Source organism: Eubalaena glacialis, chromosome 15 (genome assembly GCF_028564815.1).
Source record: "Eubalaena glacialis isolate mEubGla1 chromosome 15, mEubGla1.1.hap2.+ XY, whole genome shotgun sequence".
NCBI classification, from domain to species: Eukaryota; Metazoa; Chordata; class Mammalia; order Artiodactyla; family Balaenidae; genus Eubalaena; species Eubalaena glacialis.
Window position 1 is genome coordinate 25,670,064 of NC_083730.1, and position 25,863 is coordinate 25,695,926.

The 25,863-nt window shown below is 36.6% G+C and overlaps 1 protein-coding gene across 4 annotated transcripts in view; it reads left to right on the plus strand.

Annotated features, from left to right (window-relative positions):
* The window catches only part of DYM (dymeclin), a 389,413-nt gene that overhangs the window by 198,386 nt on the left and 165,164 nt on the right, over window positions 1-25,863 (plus strand). The window contains exon 14 of one of the 4 annotated variants that reach the window (XM_061170204.1): window positions 20,954-21,118. The exons of the other annotated variants lie outside the window; for them this stretch is intronic. Coding sequence (XP_061026187.1) covers window positions 20,954-21,118 — 165 coding nt within the window. The remainder of the gene's footprint in view (window positions 1-20,953; window positions 21,119-25,863) is intronic. 4 annotated transcript variants of the gene reach the window in all.

Here is a 25,863-nt window from a genome sequence, read left to right on the forward strand (position 1 = left end):
TTTTAGGACAGTTTTAAAAATTGCTTTATTGTGTACAGAAAATTTCTCCTTTTTTGTGTATAGCTTTTTGAGTTGACAAACACATACAGGCATGTATCTACCACCATGATCAAGATAAAGAAAAGTTTTATCTCCCTAAAGATTCCCCTGTACGAGTCTATAGTCATACCCTTCCAGTCACCTAAGCCTTATTCTGTTCCCATATTAGTGAAATCATATGATATGTAGTCTTTTGAGTCTGGCAATTCATCCATGTTGTTGTATCATTCCTTTTTATTACTGAGTAGTATTTCATTGTACGGATACTACAGTTTATCGATTTGTCAGTTGAAGGACATTTGGATTGTTTTCCTTTGGCGGCATTTATGCATGAAGCTGCTACAAATATTTGTGTGGAGAATTTTGTGGGAATGTAAGTTTTCATTTCTCTTGGGTAAATGCCTAAGAATGGCATCTTTGGGTTATATAGTAAGTGTATATTTTAACTTTATGAGAAACTGCCGAACGCTTTTCCAAAGTGACTGTACCATTTTGCGTTCCTACTGGCAGTGTGTGAGTGTTCATTTTCACCAAATAGCTAATAATATCTTTTTGTAAAAGCCATTCTGATAAATACATAGTGGTATCTCATTGTGCTTTTAATTTGCATTTCCCTGATGATAATAACATTGAGCAGCTCTGTGTTTATATAATTCATATAATTTCTTTATATTCATGTATTCATATATCTTCTTTGCTGAAATGTCTATTCATACCTTTTGTCCTTTTTATATTGGGGTTGTTTAGCTTTTTAATTTTGACTTTTGAGTGTTCTTAATATATTTTAGATATAAAACTCACAGGTGTATGTTTTGCAAATATTCATCTACCAGTCAGTGGGTTGTCTTTTCCCTTAATAGCATCTTTCAAAGAGCAGAATTTTTTTATTTTGATGATGTGATGATGCATATTCTCATTATTTCCAATTGAATGGACACATCTCGCCCACTGTATTAGTTTCCTAAGGCTGCTGTAACAAAGTACCAGAAATTGGGAGCTTAAAACAACAGAAGTGTATCATCTCACAGTGGTGGAGGCTAAAAATCCGAAAACAAGATGTCAGCAAGGCCGTGTTTCCTCTGAAACTTGTAAGGTAGAATGCTTCCTTTTCTCTTCTAGCTTCTGGTGTTTGCTGGCATTCCTTGATAGTATTTGGCTTATAGATGCACCACTTCAGTCTCTGCTTCTGTCATCAAATGGCCATCTTCTCCCTGTATGTTTCTGTCTCCCTTCTCTTCTTATAAGGACACCAGTCATATTAGATTAAGTGCCCACCCTTCTTCAGTATAACCTCATCTTAACTAATTATGTCTGCAAAACTCCATATCCAAATAAGCGGCATGTGGAAGTACCAGGAAGTACCAGGGATTAGGACTTAAACATGTATTTTGGGATGATACAATTCAATCCATGATACCTACGTTTTATTTTTCTCCTGATACTTAATTCTTTATAGTCTACGATCTTCTCTTTTGTCCTGTTCGTAACCTCTTATTGTCATAGATTTATTATTTTGTCAATTAGTAAATATACGGAATTGTGATACATCTTAGGTAATTTTTTTTTGTCATTTAATTTTTACGCTGTTTATACCTTGAATCTTCAGCTACACTATAAACTGCCTGATGGGTAACCATTGGTTAATTTTCTTATAGATTACATACCAAAGAGAGAGGAGAAGAGTCAAAGAACTAGTAACTATTTATTCAGATGCTAGATAAATAAGCACTATGTCACTTCCATCATGATATAGATCTTTCTTGTACCCTGTTTTCTCCTTCTGTGAATTGTCATAAAAACAAAGTACTTTGGTTTGTCTTTCCATAGTAAGCTTTTTTAAAAATTGAAATATAGTCGATTTACATTGTTGTGTTACTTTCAGGTGTACAGCAAAGTGATTCAGTTATATATATATATATATATAAAAAAATATATATATATATATATAAATATATATATATTCTCTTTTTACATTCTCTTCCATTATAGGTTATTACCAGATATTGAGTATAGGTCCCTGTGCTATATAGTAGGTCCTTGTTGTTTATCTATTTTATATAAAGAAGTGTGTATATTTTAATTGCAGACTCCTAATTTATCCCTCCCTCCTCCACTCTCCCCTTTGGTAACCATAAGTTTGTTTTCTATGTCTGTGAGTCTATTTCTGTTTTGTAAATAAGTTCATTTGTATCTTTTTTTTTTTTTTTAGATTCCACCTATAAGCGATGTATGATATTTGTCTTTCTCTGTCTAGTTTACTTCACTTAGTATGATAATCTCTAGGTCCATCCATGTTGCTGCAAATCATAGTAAGCATTTTCCCTCCTTTTTTGATCTCTTTCATCCCATCTTGGCCATTTCCCGTATCCAACAGTTACAACTTTTGTCTTAAAAAAAACATATGAAGCCTTTTATAAGGCACCTAGCTCTAGAAGTTGGTAGATTGTTGCAGATTTTGATCCAAAATAATGTAAAGTAATTCATAGAATGAATAGAGTGATAGCTAGTAAGGTCTTCAGAACTATTTCAGGATGGCCAGCTGTGAGGTTAATCATGTTGATCCAGTTCTTTACTCCATGGAAAGAAAATTAAAAGTTTTTGTTTGTTTGGGGAGGGTGGAAGTGATTAAAACAGTTGAATCTTTTGCACTTCTGCCATGTGGACAAATCATGGGATTCTTTTAAAATTTAAAAAACTTAGAAGTTAGGGCCTTAGAGAGAAATTATTGTGTAAGTTCCTGTTGCTAGTGATTTATAGACCTTTGCTCACTCCTAAGGAAGGAAGTAATTTTATATTTATGGTTATGACTCTGAATCCCAGCCCAGCGTACAGTGTGATTGTCAGTGTAGTATAAAATGCACAGAAACCCTCATAAGCAGAGTAACTTGTGGATCATTGAACATGGAACATTAATTTTTGTCAGTTTTCCTCTAGTGAATCAGTAAATATTGTGCTTTCTTAATGCCAGGCATTGTGCTGGGTGCTAGGGAAACAAAAATTCAGGATCTGCCCTCAAAGAGGTTACGGTTGAGAGAGAAGATAGATATGAAGACAGTTACAAATACATTTTGTTAAGTTGTGTATTGGCAGTAAGCACAAGGCAAAATGGGAACCTAGAACGGAAAGCACCAGAATGTGCCTGAGGCAGTCAGGGAAAGCCTCACAGGAGAGTCACACTTACAGAATGGAGGAAGAGGAGTTTGCCAAAAGGACAAGGAGATGGAATGAGCATCTCCAGATAGTTGGCAGCAGGTGCAAAGACCCAGAGGCAAAAGAACACATGCCTGTCTTTTCCCCCAGGAAGAGGTGTCCTGGCGTGTCTGTCAGGCTAATACTTCAGTTAGGCTGATGAGAGCATTGAGCTGGTGAGACCAAGATCAGGCTTTTCATCTCCACCCACCTACGCCAATGAGCTTCTTCAATTTCATGATGACCACATTCCTGTAACAGACCACTCCCGTGATCCTTGCCTGCCAGCTCACAGATGTGGGTATAGTGTGTGTCACCACGCCCATGTGGGTGAAAGGTTGAGGGAATGTGGTTCTTCCAGTGTATATCCATGAGCACACTGAAAAATGACTCCAGAATGGTCTTCTGATGATGGGTTATTAGCATAATTTCTATATGTGAAGATTTGTTCTTATTTTTAATGACCTCAATAGATTTTCAGCTCTTGATTGTATAGCATTTTATCTTGTGTGTATTTTTCCAGCTCTGCTATAGAAAGGATGTGACATAAATATTTAATCAGTCTTAACAGAATTGGCCTTTTTTCATGGCTCCAGATTATCTAACTTCACTGATCTAATACTTACGGCATATATGTTGAGAATTAAGACTGAGAACTCAGATTTTTCAGAATAATTTTACAATACCTGTAAATCTTTCTGTGCCTTTTTGTCAAGAGAGTGTTTGTAAAATATAATGACCATAGAAGTGAACAAGGTTTTTGATGGTCATAAAATGTGCTGAATATGCTATTTTATACCTATTTCATTGTGAACCCAGTCTTTCTATTACATTCTTAGTGTTTATACCCCAGATTACTTAGTGTAGACAGATGTGTGTGGACTGAGGGACACTTTTGAATCTAGTATATAGTCATTATGAATGTCCTCTGAAGACTAGATTTTTGAAAACAAGTCTTTTAATTTCTCAAGATGATGTGTAAAGATAAATTTTTTAAATTTCAGGCTAAGTTCTCTGTCTTTAATAGCTATTTCTGTAGTGAGCATGTGCTTTAGGTCTTCCTTTCTTTCAATCAACTCCACCCCCACTGGAACCAATTTGGAATCTGTGGGTGTCATCGCTTTAATGTGTGCTCTGTCAGTCTACCACTTCCCTCGACACAAGGAGGAACATAATGACATATAGAAATGTTTCTTTCAAAATATAAATTGTAAACAAATCCAATCAAGAAATTGTTTTCAAGTAAATTTTCTTTCCTTACGAAATTTCCATCAGTGTTCCCTTCCTCCTAACTCTTAAGTTCATGGGAAGAAAGTGTTAGGAACTTGAAATGAATGTCTGCATTTGTAGATTTTTTTAGACCTTGTTATTAGACCACAAGTAGGGTAGAGAACAGCACACTGTTAACACATTGAAATACAACTTCAGGCCATATAGCATAACTGTGCATTGTTGGGAACAAGCCAGCTCCACCTTGCTGCATTGCCATATTGGATACTTGTAGAGCAAAGTCTATAATGGAGAGCCACGGCGACATTCTTTTTAAATGGTTGCCTTGTCCAAAGTCAAAAGACTTTTTTTAAATACATATGCCATGTAAAAAGGAATGCTGGGGCTTCCCTGGTGGCACAGTGGTTGAGAATCTGCCTGCCAATGCAGGGGACACGGGTTCGAGCCCTGGTCTGGGAGGATCCCACATGCCGCGGAGCAACTAGGCCCGTGAGCCACAATTACTGAGCCTGCGCGTCTGGAGCCCGTGCTCCGCAACAAGAGAGGCCGCGATAGTGAGAGGCCCGCGCACCGCGATGAAGAGTGACCCCCGCTTGCCACAACTAGAGAAAGCCCTCGCACAGAAACGAAGACCCAACACAGCCATAAATAAATAAATAAACAAGTACTTTAAAAAAAAAAAAAAAAAAAGAAATGCTGGTAATTGATTTGTTTATCCACACCTGTAAATATAGATTGTCACATCATCTTTAAAACAAGGGACGATGTTATACTTAATGAGTACCATGTAAGTTTCCATCTGCTTAATCTAATATTTTTAGATATTTGGTACATATGACATAATGTTTACAAAACTTAAAAAAATATATTTTCAAGTGCCTTATTCCCTTTGCTTTTATAGTATATGAAAATCAGTGCTTTTAACTACTTTGTTTTCTGTAAAAAGGAGAATGAGATTCTGTAAACTGTGATCAAAGGCAAAGTTGAGATTCTTAGAAACATTCTTGGAAATAAAGTTTGCCCCTAAAAGTGAATATGATTAATCCTATAGATACTACCAAATATATATCTGATTATAACAAATATTTTAAAATCAGGAAGCAAGTACATTTACAAAGACATCATGAAATTGCCATCTAAAATATTTGCCTATTTTTTTTTACTGCTTCCCCCTGCCCTTTTTTAAATTGAAATGTAGTTGATGTACAGTATTATATGTTACAGGTGTACAATATAGTGACTCAATTTTTAAAGGTTATACTCCATTTATAGTTATTATAAAATATTTGCTATATTCCCTGTGTTATACAGTATGTCCTTGTACCTTATTTTATAGACAGTAGTTTTTACTCTTAATCTCTTTCCTCTGTATTGCCCCTCCCCCCTTTCCTCTTCCCACTGGTAACCACTAGTTTGTTCTCCATATCTGTGAGTCTGTTTCTTTTCTTTTTTTTTTTTTTGAATTTTTCTTTTTTTAAATTTATTTTATTTATTTATTTATGGCTGTGTTGGGTCTTCGTTTCTGTGCGAGGGCTTTCCCCAGTTGTGGCAAGTGGGGGCCACTCTTCATCGCGGTGCGCGGGCCTCTCACTATCGCGGCCTCTCTTGTTGCGGAGCACGGGCTCCAGACGCGCAGGCTCAGTAATTGTGGCTCACGGGCCCAGCTGCTCCGCGGCATGTGGGATCTTCCCAGACCAGGGCTCGAACCCGTGTCCCCTGCATTGGCAGGCAGATTCTCAACCACTGCGCCACCAGGGAAGCCCTGTTTCTTTTTTTGTTATATTCACTAGTTTGTTGTATTTTTTAGAGTCCACATATAAGTGATATCACGCAGTATTTGTCTTTCTCTGTCTGACTTATTTTACATAGCATAATACCCTCCAAGTCCATCCATGTTGCTGCAAATGGCAAAACTTTATTATTTTTTATGGCTGAGTAGTATTCCAGTGTGTGTGTGTGTGTGTGTGTGTGTGTGTGTGTGTGTACCACATCTTTTTTTTTTAACATCTTTACTGGAGTATAATTGCTTTACAATGGTGTGTTAGTTTCTGCTATATAACGAAGTGAATCAGCTATACATATACGTATATCCCCATATCTCTTCCCTCTTGCGTCTCCCTCCCACCCTCCCTATCCCACCCCTCTAGGTGGACACAAAGCACCGAGCTAATCTCCCTGTGCTATGCGGCTGCTTCCCACTAGCTATCTGTTTTACATTTGGTAGTGTATATATGTCCATGCCACTCTCTCACTTCGTCTCAGCTTCCCCTTCCCCCTCCCCATGTCCTCAAGTCCATTCTCTACATCTGCGTCTTTATTCTTGTCCTGCCCTAGGTTCTTCAGAACCTTTTTTTTTTTTCAGATTCCATATATATGTGTTAGCATACGGTATTTGTTTTTCTCTTTCTGACTTAACTTCACTCTGTATGACAGTCTCTGGGTCCATCCACCTTACTACAAATAACTCAATTTCATTTCTTTTTATGGCTGAGTAGTATTCCATTGTATATATGTGCCACATCTTCTTTATCCGTTCATCTGTTGGTGGACACTTAGGTTGCTTCCATATCTTGGCAATTGTAAGTAATGCTGCTATGAACATTGGGATGCATGTATCTTTTTACGTTCGTGTTTTTGTTTTTTTCTCACATACATACTCAGGAATGGAATTGCTGGGTCATACGGTAGTTCTATTTTTAGGTTTTTGAGAAACCTCCATACTGTTTTCCACAGTGGCTGCATCAATTTACATACCCACAAACAGTGTAGGAGGGTTCCCTTTTCTCCATGTCCTCACCAGCACTTGTTATTTGTGTTCTTTTTGATGATAGCCATTCTGACAGGTGTTAGGTGATATCTCATTGTGGTTTTGATTTGCATTTCCCTGATGATTAGCGATGTTGAGCATCTTTTCATGTGCCTGTTGGCCATCTGAATGTCCTCTATTTTTTTGGATCTGTCTCCTAAAGCAAAGGAAATAAAAGCAAAAATAAACAAATGGGACCTAATTGAACTTAAAAGCTTTTGCACAGCAAAGGAAACCATCAACAAAATGAAAAGACAACCTACTGAATGGGAGAAAATATTTGCAAATGATATAACCGATAGGGGGTTAGTATTCAAAATATATAAACAGCTCAAATAACTCGACATAAAAAAAACAAACAATCCAATTAAAAAATGGGTAGAAGACCCGAAATATTTGCTTATTTTTAAAATTTCTAAAAATGTTCACATTGTAGGTCTTTATTGATGCATTTATATCCCAAAATAAGTAGCTAATTTAGGATGAAAGTGCTTATTAGAAGATTTTTAAATCAGAGAATTTAACTAAATTTCAAGTATCAATGATAGTATAAATTCTATCTAATTAAAATGTTGTGTTACACTGCAAATCCAGGGGATTTTCTTATTTTAAATTTCTTCAGCAAATGAGAATAAAACAAGTCACAGAAGTTTCTATCATAGTGTTATATTGTTGTTGAAGAGGTCCTTTTTTTATTATTATTACAATCTCTATTACTTTCTAGACCTGGCAGTGGGATATTAGGTCATTTCATCCCTTCTGAGCTAGTACTAGATTGTTCCTTTCAATGTATTTTCCAGTGTTTGGGCCAGTTTGTTAATCCTTCATACTAGAGATTCCCAGGATCTTCATTGCTGGCAATAGATTTCGCTCCAGGAAAAATGGCTTCTGCTGCCAGGGAGTTAAATGATTCAAGGGTTGTGCTTCCACCACTGCTGTGTAGTTTCCTGACACTCGTCCCAGATTTTATTTTGCTTAATTTTTTGGATATCCTTAGATATCCACACTGTATTGTAAGTTTTATACTATGTAAAATTATGTGTGTGAGAGCTATTTTTTAAATTTTTTGGTTTGCAAAAATCACCCCTGGCAACTTAATGATATTTAGTGCACTTAAATGAGCTAATCAGTGGTATTAAACAGAAGTCTTATATCCAGAGTTGTGTTTTAATGAATGGTATTTTTTTATGTTGCTAACAAAAGGGACTGTTGGTCACCAGTGACTTTCATATTGCTAAATCCAGGAGACATTTTCTGTCTTATTTGTCCTCTCAGTTGCATTTGACACTTTTAACTACTCTTTCTTTAAGATAGTCTCTTCTTGGTTTCCTCATCTTCCTTCTGGGTTGATTGGTTTGTTTGTTTTTGCCACTCCTCAAAATTCTGTGGAAGTTTGTCTTCCTCTAGTCCAGCTTTAACGTGATCTTATTACACTGTTAAATGTTGGCACTTCTCAAGGTCACTCCTAGATCGCCTTCCCTCTACTCCTTTGGTAGGTGATCTCAGCCACTACCACTTATATGTGGATGACTCCTAAACGCACATCTCCAGGCTAGACCTGTCCTCAGACCTCTGAAACCTTTTGGTCCAATCAGATACGTGGTATCATCTTTTCAAGTTTCTCAGAGTCATCTCAAACACAACACGTCCAAAATGTAAATCTTGCCCTTTCCCAGCGCTCCCCAGTCCTCTTTCTTGTTCTCTGCCTCAGTGAATGACATCACCTTTTATGTGAGCCTGAAAGCTGGGGGTTATTTTTTGACACCCCCTTTCTCTTACCTGCCACATCCAGTTGAGTAGCACGTCTTGTTAGTAACTCTCTCTCAAATCCATTCACTTCTCTCCTTTACTCCATTGCCTTAGTTCCCTACAGTAACTTCCGAACTGGTCTGTTACCAACTCTTGCCTCAACTGTCTGCAGCCAGACTGATCCTTTCAAAATGCAAATCTTATCCTGTAACTCTTCTGCTTAATAGACTTCAGTTGCTTGCCATTGTTCTTAGGATAAAGACAAAACTCCTGTGTAATCTGGCCCCATCTACCTCTCTTCTCCCACAAGGTCAGCTCCTGCCACACTGTCTTTTACTTGCATAGGATACGTGTTCCCTTTGTTCTGAATTTCACCATTGTTCATATATGTGATGGCTTCATCTCTTGATGATTGACCAAATTAGTTGTTTCATTATAGGCTGCCAAAAGGAAAAATTTTAATTATAATATTACATGCATATTTTTAGGTAGAATTCTTTTCCAGTTAGGTTTAGTTGGAAAGACAGGATTAATGCTTAATTAATTCTTTCCCTTTAAGTGCCCTTGTTACCTCCAGTCATAACTAATGCATTTTTGTTTCTTTTTTGTTTTATTTTATTATGATCTCCTTGACCTCTGTCTGTCTCTATATATACATATAGAATGTGTTTCAGTGTATATATATTGTGCGTGTGTGTGTGTGTGTATATAATGTGTTTCAATCACTTGCAGAGTAATTTTTCTGATTTCTTATTGTGCCATCTTTGGCCAGTGGCAGACCTCGTATGATATTGTCTCTATGTCCTTTTGATAGGACCCCATTTGTCTTTGATAGTTTTCTTGCTTCCTTGCTCTTAGGCCAATAAGATGTCTCAGGCCATCTTGCACATTTCCTGTCTCAGACGTAGAAACAGCCATTCTTCTAAGGACTCTGGTTTCTTTTAGTGGGAATGATACTTAGAAACCACAATCTGGCTCGTAGGTGATAGGGGTGCTAATTGCTAAGGAGATTGTCATTTCTTTTAGCTCTCTTCAGTGGACAAAGCTAGGAAAATATAAATTCTTGGAAAGGAAAAAGTTTATACTGTTAGTTCTGATTCAAATTTAAGATTATTTAACATAAATTCTGATTTGATTGTTTGAACAGCATTAATATATTTTTCCTCTTTATCCTACTATGTATGTCTCTATATGTCTCTGTATGTCTGTGTGTCTCTCTCATGTCTGTCTGTCTCTCTCTCTGTATATATGTATGTATATTTGTTTCAAAATAATGTTAATATTACTACTGTCAGTGAATGAAGTTTAGGATTTTTTGGTGTCTCTTTGTCCTTAGAGTATATCCCACTGATATATATGTAGGATCAATTCTACATTTTAAAGTTATACAAAATAATTCTTTGTGTAGTTTTATCATCACTTGATATACAGTTAAATTCATTTCAGTTCTCAGTTTGAGGGAATTTTTTCTTTTTGATTTAATTTTAGTTTTTGAAATTATTTTGAGCTGTACTGATAGAATATAATTTTCTCATCATTGCCCGAAACACAACACATCTAATATGATGAGTTCACTTATGTTGCCATAGTTTAAGAATGACCAGTGGTGTACCAAGCAGTGGATGATATCAGTGGTTTAGGCAATAAGGGAGTGTATTGTCTATGCCCGTAAAGAATTTTAAAACTATAGTAAGACCAACTAAAAGTTGGTCTCCATTTTATTATCAATTCTAAATACTATCAGTGAGAAAATACTCCTCTTTGCCTTTCTTACATTGCTGAGAAGGTTATTAATCAATGTGAATGTCCAAAGAAGAGTAATAAGATTGATGAAGAATTTAGAAACTGTAGTTCTTGAAAGATGGAAGAACAGATGTTTAGTATCAATGAGAGAAGAAAAAATTAAGGGGTTCACAGTTTCTTTATACAGTTAAAGGCTATTATGTAGAGAAAAAAGTTAGACTTTGTGTATCTAATTCCAGATGTCATAACTGGGTAGAAATTTAACTTACTTTAAGGAACAATTTTCTAATTGTTACACTTATCTGTGGAATGGGGCTGTCTGTCGAAGTAGAGAGTTCCCTTTTGCTTAAAGATGTATATAGTAAGAGCAATATGAACAACTTGCAGTAGTGCTTAGAAGGACATTCTGTTGTGGGTAGAAGATTGGATAAAACGACCTCTCAGGCCCTCCCGGCCCTGTGGCTATGAAATCACGGATCCCCATTATCATCAGGCGGCCTCATTCTTCCAGTCCCATCCACTGGAAAAACTCATTATCTTGTTCATGTCTGAGCCCTATTCAGATTTATTAATATCTCTTTCAGTTGAAATATCAAATGTTTTTATTCAGCTATGGAGTAAAGAATGTAAGTTAGTTCATAATATTATGAAATACTTGAGAAGTTGAGCTTGTAGTTCTCCTAGGCATTCATTTCTCAGCTCAGGTGTCATTCCATTGGTGAAACCTTTCCTGACAACACAAGTTAGCCCCTCTGGCCCCTCTCCCACCACCCTTGTTCATATTTTCTTTATTTCATTAACTGAAATTTTCTTGTTTTTTTTTTTTTTACTCAGTTGTTCTCAGTCTTCCTTCCTATTCAAATGTATGTTCTGTGAGATCAGAGCCCATGTGCATAAAACGTCCATATTCCTGTATTCTTGCCATCCCCATCAGCTTTTTTTAAAAAACACATCTTCCAGTTTGATAGCCAAAAATTGGTGTTTCATTCTTGAAATTTTGTTTTTTTAATCACTGGTGAGAGTAAATTGTTTTCAAATGTTTATTGCTTGTGTATTTTATGAATTACCAGCATATGCACTTTGTTCATTTATCAGTTGTGTTTTTCATCTTTCATTTATTGATTTTAAAGAGTTCTTTATAGACACAAGGAAAAATTGACTGTCTTATGTTATAAATATATGTGTTACATTTTATTGATTGTTTTGACATTTTAAATGTTTACAAAGTAACATCAATAATCCTTTTTCTTATGGCCACATCTCCCACTTCCCTCCTTTATTCTTCTGGTCCTTTGGTGGATTTTGTTTGATTTGCTATGTAAGAAATATGTCTGTTTGGGGTTTTTTTGTTTTTTTGTTTCAAATATGTTACTGGTTTTTCCAGACACATATCAAAAAAAATCCCTCTCCCTTCCAAAGTTTAAATGCAACCCTTAGCACATACTAGATTCTGTTTTTTGGTTTTCTTAGCTGTTATATTGATTCATATGTCTATTTTTCTTCTAGCACTTTTCTTTCTGCTTTTATTATTATAGACTTATATATTTGAATAGCATAAGGTTAAATCCCTCCTAATTACTATTCTTTTTCAAAGTCTTCTTGGCTCTTTTACCTATTTCTTCTTCTACACAGGAGCTCAGTACTTGTAGTTCATAAATCTGGGACATAGGGATCATATGAATGGGCTTCAGGCATTCCATGAAGAGCTTGAAATTTTATATAAAATTTTGTGTGTATGTGACTTGCTGCATTTTTCTGTAAGGGGATCCATATCTTTTATTGGCTTTTAAGATGAACACTTAAATAAAAGAAATTTAGGAATCAGTGTAAGAGAGTTACACTGTCAAAATCAACATTCCTCTTGCGATTTTTAATCTGTGGAGGATACTGGCATTCTTTGTATTTTGTTTTCCCATGCAGAATCATACTGGTGTGTCTTCATTTACTGAAGACTTCTGTTATGCACAACAGTAAATTTTTGTAATTTTCTTCATATTGGTCATAAACATTTATTATTAATTTAGTTTTCTTGGTATTTTAAACCTACTGGTGAATTTGCTGACAAGCTTTTTCAAAAGAAAGGAAGGGAGGAAGGGAGGAAGGGAGGGAGAAACAAAAATGGAGATTGGAAAGGGATACACAGAATATTCTAGGTAGTCCATAAAGTTTAACCTGCCCCTGGTAACCTCATTTTTATGTTGTAATTTTATTGTCAAAGTATTGTTAAATACATTATTAGAAAGCTTGACCCTAGGTTCTTTTTAGAGCATCACTCTTTTGCTTGTGGTTTTGGGGATCTTTTACAGACTTAAATGTTGTTCTAGGACAGAAATTTTCCTATTTTACTTTGGTGAGACATAACCATATCAAGTAACATTTCAGAACTATACGTTGCATAATCTTGGACATTTTCATGTAAGAAGGCACTAGAGAGAATTTATTTTTTATGAAAGTGCAGCTCTTAAGTAACAGTGACTGTTTTTTATGGGATAGCTCCAGACCACATTTGCTTACTTCCCACACTCTAGTTTTTCTGATGTCCTAAGCTTTAAGTATAGAGGTCAGGATGACATTTTAGGGCTCCAGGTTTACGTTCCATAACCTTAAAATGGATGTTATTCACTATATCAAAAAGGCTAGTTTGGTTTTCTTTATTTTCTAGATTAAAAATAAATAAGTTTTTTGATGTTATAATATTGTATTTGTTTTTAAAAACCTTTTTTCTTCAAATTGTAGACTTAGAAAGATAGTATAAAGATTTCTTACTTACCTTTAACTCAAATTCCCAAAATGTTAAAATTTCACATTTGCTGTATCATTGTGTGTCCTGTTTTTTCTGAAACGTTTGAGAATAAGTTTATAAACAAGATGTACCTTTACCACCAAGAACTTCAGTGTGTATTTCTTAAAAATAAAAAGATATTTCTCAAAATTAGGAAATTAACATTGAGAAAATACTCTTGTCCAATCTACAGGCACTCAAATTTTGTCATTTGCCCCACTAATTTCCTTTCTAGGGAAAAAAAATGCCTTTTTATTACCCTAGTCTGGGATCCAATCCCAGAATCACATACTACATTTAGTTGTCTTCTTTATTCTTCTTTAATCCAGAACAGCCCCTTGGTTTTTCCTCATCTTTCAAAATTTGAAAAACGCAGACCCTTTTTTTTTTTTAAATAAAGAATACCCCTCAGTTTGGATTTGCCTTATGATTCCGTGTGGTTAGACTTAATCTCTGCCGTGATCACATCAGGAGACACATGAGGTTTACTTTACTGATGTTAATATTCACTGTGATCGCTTGTTTAAGGTGGTGGTGATTCGCGTTTTTTTTTTTTTATAATTCTTTATTTTATTTATTTATTTTTGGCTGTGTTGGGTCTTCGTTTCTGTGCGAGGGCTTTCTCCAGTTGCGGCAAGCGGGGGCCACTCCTCATCGCGGTGCGCGGGCCTCTCACCATCGCGGCCTCTCCCGTTGCGGAGCACAGGCTCCAGACGCGCAGGCTCAGCAGTTGTGGCTCACAGGCCCAGCCGCTCCGCGGCACGTGGGATCTTCCCAGACCAGGGCTCGGACCCGTGTCCCCTGCATTAGCAGGCAGATTCTCAACCACTGCACCACCAGGGAAGCCCCTGATTCGCGTTTTTAAATAGCACAATTTTTATATTTTCTTAAGTTTTTGCTTTCCTTCGGTGGATTGCGTCCTGGAGTCCTTTTTAGGACTCAGTAAAAATATCTATTTAATTGTAAACCTGTTAAAAAAATTTTTTTTAACCCTACCTTATCTTGGACATTATCAGCTTCTTAATACTTTTATTTGGGAGAAGTGGGCAGGAATAGGACTTGGAGAACTTCCAGAGCAGATGGGTCCTGGTCTTGGATATTCATTTATAGAGTTAGAAAGCCTCTGGGCCGGAGCATGACAGCATTGTTGGTGGATTCCACTGGGTAGAATTCTTCCATTACTGATTTACAGGATAGTTAACATGTCATTTCTTTATTCTGCAATTTTATCATTTGTTAAATGGGGATTCTGATACCTGTTTTTAATTACCGTGGTGGAATATGGGGACAAAAAACATAAGTAGGTCATAAATGTGAAAGTATTTTTTTTCACATTCCTCCTTGATATATTTATGGCTGAAAAACATGAAAATGCTGTTGATTAGTGTTTCTCTATGCACTGATGGCCAACACAGAGATCGCTAGTGCATTTTTCTAGGAGGTCTGTCCTTGACCTGTTTCTATTCAGTGCTTCTATTAATGATTTTCTTAAAAGAAATCATGAGAGATATTCTCAGTTTAGTAGATGACAAAGTCACAGAGTTCATATTCAAAATTATCTTGACATATTAGAATCAAACCAAGCACTGCAAGATGACATTTCCTAATTTAAGTTCCAAAGATCAGTTGTAAAATAAAGGATTGGAAAGATTGTCCTATAATGCGTTACATTTGGTCACCAGCTTAATATGAGCAACTGCTAAAAATCCTAATGTAAACCTATGCTCATCAAAAAAATATTATACTGTTCCATTCATGGAAGGTAATAGTAATATTATCACTGTGTTTTAAGAATATTTAAAAATTAGAATATATCTAGAAAAAGGTAACCAAGATGTTGATCTTTTTGTCTCGGCAAGGTTTCAATCAGATGCCACATAACTGTTTTTCAGTAATGATTAGAAGGTATTCTTTTGTGTAAAATGCTGAAGTAAATGCAACATCATATCTTTTATCCATTTTCATATTTGTACCTTTTGAAACATTTTATTAATTTTATGTAGACTACATGCCTTTAAAATAATTTCATAACTGAAGTCTTGTTCAGCAACCAATAAATATTATTTATCCAGTGGATGCTCATAAAAATTAGTTAATAATGACAACTGAATGTAATTAAAAGCCAATTTTCTGTGCCTTGATTTATATTTAAGGACTACAGATTGAGCTGAATTCAAAATAGCAATTTCAAAGTCTAGGGTCTACTGAATTTTGAATTCATTTTTTACCATTTTTACAATTGCTGTGAAAATATTCAGACAGACTTCATGATAGAATTGTAAGTGGTTAAAAAGTAATTCCAAAAAGCTAGTTGTGTTGTTTTTTGTTCATTTCTTGTTTTTTTTTTTTGTTGTTGTTGTAAGCTAAAAGTATGAAGCTAAAGGATTTTTCACACAATGAGAATACATCTGTCACGTGGCTGCTGGTCACCTGGGCTATTTCCATTCACTCTCTATTTAAAAATAATAAAGAATATTTCAAGATGATTAAATTAATAGGAAGGAGCTTCTCTAAATTGAACAGTAGCTCTGTTTATAAAAATATTTTTAACTATTTCAATCATACGGTTTGAAAAGTTTACTATTTGTTTAGCGTATTTGGAAATTATCTTAAAGGCGTATTATTACCAAGGCTACCTTGAAACACTCCTTTTCTTGATTTCTGACAACACTCTTAGATTTTCTTCCTGCCACTCTAGTTACCATTTAGTATTCATTATCATCTTCCCTCCCTTTCTCTCCCTCTCTCTCTCTCTCTCTCCTCCCCGCCCCTCCTCTCTCCCTCACACTTGGAAAGGCTGTAACTTCTGGGTCCTGCTTCTGTCTCATCACTTTGACTATAGGTGATCTCATACATGCTCTTAGAGTTTTGATTTCCGTCTGTGTGTCTATGTCTATATCTACCTGTATCTCTAGGTTAGTTAGTCCACACCTCTCCTAGCTTCAAACTTACCCATATACCAACTTTTACTGACATCTCACAACTACAGTGTCTGATACCGTACATGTTCAAAACCAAACTCATGATCTTTTCCATAAAACCTATCTCTCCTTCAGTTTCTCCTATCTCAGAAAGTTTACTTTCATTCAGTTCCTAATACAGAAATCAGGGAGTTATTCTTGATATCTTCCTCCACTGACATCATCCCCATTCCAAACAGTGTGCAGGTTTTACTGATTTTACTCTGCCATACCCGTGCTCTAAGCCATCAGCAGTATTTGCCTAAACTATTGCAGTAGCTTCTGACTGCTCTTTGCTTTTCTACTCCTGCCCTTGTCTAGTTTTATCTTTCAACTTTTGCCCCTCTCCAATTTTATCTTTGCATTGCAGAAATGTATCTTAAAAAATGTAAATCAGGGACTTCCCTGGTGGCACAGTGGTTAAGAATCTGCCTGCCAGTGCAGGGGACACGGGTTTGAGCCCTGGTCCAGGAAGATCCCACATGCCACGGAGCAACTAAGCCCGTGCGCCACAACTACTGAGCCTGCGCTCTAGAGCCCGTGAGCCACAACTACTGAAGATCAAGTGCCTAGAGCCCATGCTCTGCCACAAGAGAAGCCACCACAGTGAGAAGCCCACGCACCACAAAGGAGAGTAGCCCCTGCTCTCCATGAGAGAAAGCCCGCGCACAGCAACGAAGACCCAATGCAGCCAAAAATAAATAAATAAATTTATTAAAAAAAATGTAAATCAGATATAGTGGTTCTCCGTTCAATCCCTTCATTAATTTTCCATGATAGGATAAATCTTTTAAAATAGCACATAGCCTGCATGCTCCTGCCTTACCTTTGACCATGTATTCACTGTTACAGCAGCTGTACTGAACTTCTTTCAGATCCGTGAACTCGCCTAGATCTCCCTGCTTTAGGATATTCTCTCTGATTGAAAGTATCACTCCTGTGCCCCTTTAAATTTTTAAAAATTAATTAGTTGTTCATTTATTCCTGTGATACATGAAAACGGCAGCAAGTGCAAACAGTACACTCTTCACAAAAGAGTGAAAAGTGATTGTCTCCTCCATTCATATTTTCCATTTTTTTTGTGTGGTCAAATTTATGTCTTTATTTTTAGATGACTCTCAGGTGTATGGTTTATTTTTGAACTTTCTTGTAGTAGTGTTTTTCTTTCAAGCCTTTGATCAACTTGGAATTTATTTTAAGAGGTGAGGTAGAAAGTCAGCTATATTTTTTTCTAGTTATTTACCCAGTTAACTTAATATCATTTATTGAATAACTTATCTGGTTTTCTGTTTTAAAGTGCCACCTTTATCTTATACTAGGTTCCTGTCCTATTTGAGTCTATTCTGGTGTTCTGTCTGCTCATGCACTATACCAGACTGTTTCTGATAATGTCGCTTTAGAGTATTTTTTAATAGGTGGCAGAGCTAATCCCATCTTATAACTCTAGTTTTTCAGAATTTCCTGGCTCTTTTTTTAAAAAAAATTAATTTATTTATTTTTGGCTGCGTTGGGTCTTTGCTGCTGCGCACGGGCTTTCTCTGGTTGTGGCGAGCAGGGGCTACTCTTCATTGCGGTGCACGGGCTTCTCATTGCGGTGGCTTCTCTTGTTGCGGAGCACGGGCTCTAGGTGCACGGGCTTCAGTAGTTGTGGCACACAGGCTCAGTGGTTGCGGCTTGCAGGCTCTAGAGCGCAGGCTCAGTAGTTGTGGCACACGGGCTTAGTTGCTCTGCGGCATGTGGGATCTTCCCAGACCAGGGCTCGAACCCGTGTCCCCTGCATTGGCAGGCGGATTCTTAACCACTGCACCACCAGGGAAGTACCCCCTCCACCCCGGCTCTTCTTAAATGTTCAGTTTCCTATATGAACCTTAGAATTAACTGGTCTAGTTTCTAAAAAATCTTACTGATGTTTGTGAGGATATAAATTTTTAGATTAACATATGAACATTTGGTGACTTTACAACCCTAGAGTTTCCTGTCTAAAAAAATTTTTTTTCCATTTTATCGAGTCTAAAATTTTTCCTTACTACCATTTTAAAGATTTCTTCATACATATTTGTACGTAACTTTTGATTTATTCTTGAATACTTCATCATTTTTTGGTGTCATTGTAATGGAATCATGGTATTTTTTTAAAAACTGATTGTTTTTTGAATAGAGGAAAGCTATTAATTTTGAGCCCACTCTTTTTGCCACATTCATATATTATTTGTAATAGATTTTTAATTTACTCATGTCCCCTCTTCCCAGCCCACACTCTTTATTTAGCTAACTTGCATTCTTCCTTAAGATGTCAGCTTAAAGTTCACTTTGCAAGAGCCCTTCCTCAACCTCCACATCTCAAGGAGATCCCCATTTTACTCCTCTTGAAGCATTTTGTACTTTTCCTTTAGAGTGCTTATTGCAGTTCGAAGTTTGAAATTATACAGTTTATGGTGGAATTTTGTTACTGTCTAACATCTGTCTTTCCCTCTATCTTGTAAGCTCTATATGGGTAATAATTGTATGTATTTTCTTCCTCATCCTGTCTTCAATGTCGAGCACTGTTCCTACATGCAGTAGATAGTAGATACTGCTTGGCTTATTAGTTGATTGATTGGTTAGTTGGTTGAATGGATGATTGGATTGTCCATTTGTGGAAATTTCCCTGTTTCTAATCTTTCAATCTCTTAGTTTTATTTTGAGTTCCACCACACTTTAAAAATCACCGGTTGCCTCCTTGGGAACTTTGATAGACTTTTGGTATGGTTTTTCAGACATGGTTCTCAAAGACAAATAGTCTAGGCATATCAATTGATGTATTCACTATTTGGTTAATTGACCTTGATTGATTTGGCATTTTCCTCTTTCAAACTTGTTGTTTTTAAGTGGTCTGAAATGTGATACAAGTGAAATTGCTCTGGCAATAATAATAATACTAATAAATTCTTACTATTTTACCTTTTTATAATATCACTTCAAACTTTTGGAGTAATTTAAACTTTTTACTTTCATGTTGCAATTTGTGGAATTGAGACTTAGATCAAGTACCAACTGTTATAAAGCTGCCAGTGGCTGGGCTGGATCTAGATTTCTAAGTTTTCTGACCCCTAGTATTCCCTCTACCATGGCATCTTCCAACTTGTTGTAGTAGTATTACCTATCTTCCAGGAATGTATTTGTACTACTGCAAAGAGAAAATATCTCACGTCACTTTGCTCTACCAAGGCAAATTTTATATGGTTAACTAATGACATGATATTTTGAGACTTTTCCCTCTGTCAGTATATCTTTTTTTCCTTTTAAATAGACTTTTTCTTTAAGAACAGTTTTGGGTTCCCAGCACAACTGAGCAGATTGTACAGAGAATTCCCATATACCCCTGCCTCGCCCCTACACTTAGGCTCCCCCACTATCAGCATTCTGTACCAGGGGTGATACATTTGTTATAATTGATAAACCTACTTGGACACATCATTATCACCCAAACTCCATAGTTTACATTAGGTTTCACTCATGGTGTTGTACATTCTGTGGGTTTGGATAAGTGTGTAATGTCATGTATCCACCATTATGGTGTCATACAGAAGAGTTTCACTGCCCTAAAAATCCTCTGTGCACTGACTTCCTCCCCACTAACTCCTGGCAACCACTGATCTTTTTACTGTCTCCATGGTTTTGCTTCTTCTAGAGTGTCATGAAGTTGAAATCATACATTATGTAGCCTTTTTAGATTGGCTTCTTTCACTCAGTAATATGCATGTAAGTTTCCTCCATGTCTTTTCATGACTTGATAGCTCATTTCTTTTTAGTGCTGAATAACATTCTACTGTCTGGATGTACCACAGTTTATTTATCCCTTTACCTACTGAAGGACATCTTAATGGTTTCCAAGTTTTGGCAATTATGAAAAAAGCTGGTATGAACATCCATGTGCAGGTTTTTGTGTGGACATAAGTTTTCAGCTCATTTGGGTAAACACCAAGAAGCATGATTGCTGGATTATGTGGTAAGAGTATGTTTAGTTTTGTAAGAAAACTAAAACTGTCTTCCAAAGTGGCTGTACCATTTTGCATTCCTATCAGCAATAAGTGAGAATTTCTGTTACTCCACATCCTTGTCAGCATTAGGTATTGTCAGTATTCTGGATTTTGGCCATTCTCATAGGTATGTAGTGGTATCTCGTTGTTTTAATTTGTATTTCCTTCGTAACATATGATGTGGAGCATCTTTTCTTATGCTTATTTGCCATCTGTAAATCTTTGGTGAGGTGTCTGCTTAGGTCTTGTCCATTTTTTTAAAAATCAGGTTGTTTTCTTGTTTTTAATCTTTTTAATATTCTCTTTTACAGTTGTTTTTTCTTGGGCACCATCTAGTGAAAATACACAGAAAGCTTTGAGGTCATTGAGAATGATTTATTTTTTCAAAGGAAAACTCCTCTCTTTCTGTTTTTCTCCTTTTACCCTTGTCTTTCAGTTATACCTGCCGCCACTTGCGGAGATATGTTTATGTGTTGGACAAACTGTATTTCCCCCACTCTCACTGTTCTACGCTTCAACATTGCTTCTCGACCCTCAGTGACAATGGAGAGGAACTCTTGTCTTTAACTTGCTCTCACATTCTCAGATCCTATGCTTCCAGGTTATTAACCTATGCTGTCCATTTACTGCATGCTGCATGCTGTGTATTGACTGATAATTGCATGCTTTAATGGGATACATGTCAATTAAATGATTAAGGAGGAAATTTATATTTGAAGTGATACTAAATAATTCTTTAAAAAAATGGCTGGGATTTTTTTTTTTTTTTAAACAAATGTCTTAAGTACTTCGTTAACGTTTCATGGGAGAGAGAAAAGCTTTTAGCCACATAGTTGTCATGTAAACTTGACAGAATTTTTCTCTACTTTGCTTCATTTGGAAATCTTTAGGTTTAACTTATAATAGTTGGGAGGGCTCTGTCTGGTTTATATATGAAATTACATACGAATTTTGAGGTCTCTTTCTTGCTCTGCTCGTATAGCTGAGAGCTGGCTGTGAGGCTGCACCCATGTTTTGATAGAGGCACATTCAGCTGAGCAGGTTTGATTTTATAAGAAGGTAGAAATTATTCATTGGGATTTTGTATTTCTCACTCATTTCATTTACATACAGAGGGGTTATAAAATCAGCAAGTTGCAACGTGTCATAGATGAATCTAGATTAAACTTAATGCAGATGGGAGCAGTAAGAAAGAGACAAGCCATCAATCTCAAGTATCAGAGAAAATCAACTCCTGTTGTTTAGTAGAGGGGCAGTATGACATTACTGCTTTGTACTTGAAGTTGACATTTCTAACACACATTTTCTATAAGTCAGAGATGACGCACACCAGCACTATACTGTTAGCCAAGTATGATGTCTGAAGGCAGTGTCTTCACTGCCAGTTGATTTAGAGGAAGACGGAAAAAACTCTATGACCACCTTCTAGAAAAGAGCAAGCATTTAGAATTAAAATAGATCTTTTCAGGTGAAGACGCATAGGAAAGCTTCAGACTACACAGTGTATCTAAGTGAAAACACTTTGATTATTAGGAATTGAAGACAGTGTGACAACTAAGGTGACAGATCCTTTTCTTGGTAGCAGAAAAATTTTAGACTCTCATAATAATGTTGGTCAGACTCTTACTGAGTCAGTAACGACACTTTCAAGAAATGAAAAAAATCAGATAGAAAAGCAAGTGGAAATAATAGATCAACTCTTATGTATGTAATATAGGAGAATTTATCAAACTAAAGCCAGTGACTTTCAACTGGCTTGTAAAGTGAGTGAATATCAGGTAAGTGACTACTCTCTGGATCTGAAGACGGAACTTGTCTGGTTTCAAAGAATGGAGAGAGCAGCTACTTATTATTGAACCTCTGAATTGGACACCATAATTGACCTTGCCCTTGTTTACTAGTGTACTAGTCAGGGTTCTCCAGAGAAACAGAACCAATAGGGGTGTGTGTGTGTGTGTGTGTGTGTGTGTGTGTGTGTGTAGAGAGAGAGAGAGAGAGAATAGTTGAGATTTATTTTAGGGTGAGTCTGAAATTAGGTGGAAATTCAGGTATTGATGTTTCAGTCTTAAATCCTAAATCCATAGGGCAGGCCAGCAGTCTGGAAACTCAGGCAGGATTTTTATGTTACAGTCTTGAGACAGAATTCCGTCTTCCTCAGGAAACCTCAGTCTTTGCTGTTAAGGCCTTCACCCACATTACAGAGGGTAATCTGCTTTCCTTAAAGTGAACTGATTATAAATGTTAATCGCACACCCAAATACCTTCACAGCCACGTCTAGACAAGTGTTTGACCAAACAGCTGGACACCATAGCCTAGCCAAGTTGGCACATAAAGTTACCACCACACTGTGCTTCTCTTTTTCTGTGTGTCTTCATGTGCATGGTATCCGTCCTACCGGACTGTGAGCCTCCTGGGAGTAGACACTGAATCTTATTCCTTATTATACATCTTATAGCACCTCATGCCTGGTGCATTGTTCATTAATACTAGTTGCAGCAGGTTTTACCATCTGTCATGTGTGACAATGTGCCACTGTACTCTGGAGTCACACCCCTCACCTCACAGGAACAGACAGGAGACAGAAATACACAGTCAACTGGGAAGATGAAAGAAAACAGAAGGAAAAGGACGAGGAAGACAAAGTAGGAAGGAACAAAAGTGAAAAGTTGACAGGAGGAAGATGAAGGTACCACGTGGCTAAAGAAAGCAGCGTGCGATTCCCAAGCCCCCTTCAGCTAATTCCTGGCAGAGTTAAATCCACCCTCAGTTTCTGAGTTGCTGTAGCATTTCTTTCCCATTTTCCTTTTCCTCATTCACCACCTTTGCTCAAAGGACCACCTCAGCCCATCCCTACTCCGGGTCCTTTCTCATCCTCAGGAGGTTGCTCAGTATTCTTAGCAGAGGTTTAAGGTATCAGTCCTCCAAAGGGACTGTTTTTCAATCCAACGCCCTTGTCAGCACTGAAAAGCCTTTAGGACACGTTGGTAAGGAAATGTCAGGCCCAGGTACCTGAGTAAGGAAACATTCTGATGCCAGGAATACTTGCAACATTTTTGAAATGCTGCCCCCTTGCAAACCTATCTCCTCTCTGATATCTCCCGTCTTCTCTCATCTTGTAACAGGGCATTTGCATCAGAGGTGTGTGCTGTCTTTTGGCATCCAGTTTCTGCCTGGCCCTGTCTACTTTTCCTGAAGTGCAGAGGTTAGGGACTTGGGCTCCTCCTCCTCCCCCACTGGCTTAACTTCCGACCCCACCACTTGCAGGCTGAGACAGTGGACCGGAAACGCTTCCATTTGGGACAGACTTCAGAATGTGGGCGGGATTCGCATAAAAGGAGACGTCTGGTCACCTTTGTGGCATGTTCATCTGCAAGTGATGAACATCCTGCGTACACAGTGACACGTGGTCAAGTGTGATCTAGTCCCTGCAGTTGAAAGATTTTTCTTTCAACTATGTTGTATGGAAGGATAAACCAAGCCAAATGTCTGAAAGGAGCAATCTCAGGCTCAGTTCACAACCTCAAGTAGCTTTTGGTTATGCAGACTGTTTAAAATGTAATTCAATTCCTAGAGAGAAATATAAGCCTATTCCTTAGGAAGGAACTTTACCTTAGTCTAACACGAATCACTGCGATAGAAATTTCTGTCATTCTACTGTAAACTTCTTTCCAGTGTAAGAGTTCTTTTTATAGCATCCCTGAGAGAGAGCTTCTGGGTGCTTCCTACTTCGGGAGGTGGTAGGGTTCTTGCTGTTTCATTGTTAGAAAGGTTGTCTTATGTGAAGTCTGCCTGCCAGTAACTTTCATGTATTGGTCTGGCTCTGCTTGAGAGAAACACATAAATGTATAAACTTTGCTGCTTATCAGAGGCCTTCAGGTTTTTAAAAACATCTGTCATGACTCCCCTTAAAGTTTTTTCTTTAACTTAAATAGCCTGATTACATTAACCATTACAGAGACAAATGATCTTTAGATTATTCAGCCTTCTTTTTCTCTTTCTGGATAATTATATTTGTCAGCACATATCACAAAATTTGGTACCCAGAATTGGATGTAATATTCCAGTTGTACTTTATAATTTTGTCCTTTATAAATGAAAACTATATAAATTATAAACTGAATTATAGTTATAAATTATACTCTGTTAATTTGTCGTAAGACAAACTACACATTTTAAAGCAGGCACACCTTAGCTCATGTAAAATTCCCAGATCTTTTTCACCTGAACACACATCTCCTTAGACCTGTTGCACATTTAATTTTTTTTTAACCTAACTGCAGGGCTTTACATTTATTCTTAGTTTAATGTATTGATTTTGGCCCATCTTACTCTTGAGTCAAACCTTATGAAGCTATAAGGCTTTCAGACCTGGTAGCTTCTCCTGTTTATCCTCACAAGCCTTGAGAGCAACTCTCAGATTACTAACCTAAGAGTTGCCATCTGTAGAAATCAAATTTAGAATTTTGAGCATTTGAGAATTTGAATTAATCGCTAGTAACTACAAGTAAACTATATCCTATCAACTCAATGGAATATTTTGCAGCCATTAAAAATATTATAAGGAAAAATGAGTAGAAATATGGAAAACATCTGGTACAGTGTTAAGTGAAAAAAGTATATAAAGTTATGTACTGCTGTGAATACAACTGTGTAAAATTATATGCACATGGACAAAAACTAGATAATGTATAAAAATAGTTGTGGAACATTAGTAAAATATACATGACATTTCTTTAAAAAATAAGTTTGTTTATTTTGCAAAATTAAGTTTACAAAATTAATTTAAAAAATAATTTTTTTAAATTATGCAAATTTAAATTGTAAGTTTCTTCTCTCCCTTTTCTGTGCCCTCTCTCCACTGCCCAAATAAAATCTATGTCTTTGGCTTTTCTTTTTTTTCCCCCTACCAACATAGTATAATGTCATTTTATTAATTGACAAAGACCTGCAGTGTGATTTATGGGAATAGATAGGAGTTCCCTGATCTGTGATCACAGAAAATTTCACCCATGGCTTATGTTAGAATTTTTATTAATTCTTTATTTTTTCTTTTTGAGAATGGGTCTGTAATTCTAAGCACAACATTAAGTCATTTCTCTGTCTAACTTTCAAATTTAGGAGTGCTTTTACCCTATTTGGTATGTCTTTTATATTGTGGTTTAAAAAAATCACATCCGGTGCCATTTTATTGCTTTGAAAGGATTGCCTCTTCAATCTAAATCTAAGATAATATTCTAATGAGTTTCCTCGAGAGAGGTTTTTTAAATTAGTAGAACAGTCTTGTCATAGTGTATGCTGTTCACTAAATTTGTAATGAATAAATATTTGAAGCCATAGTCATAACT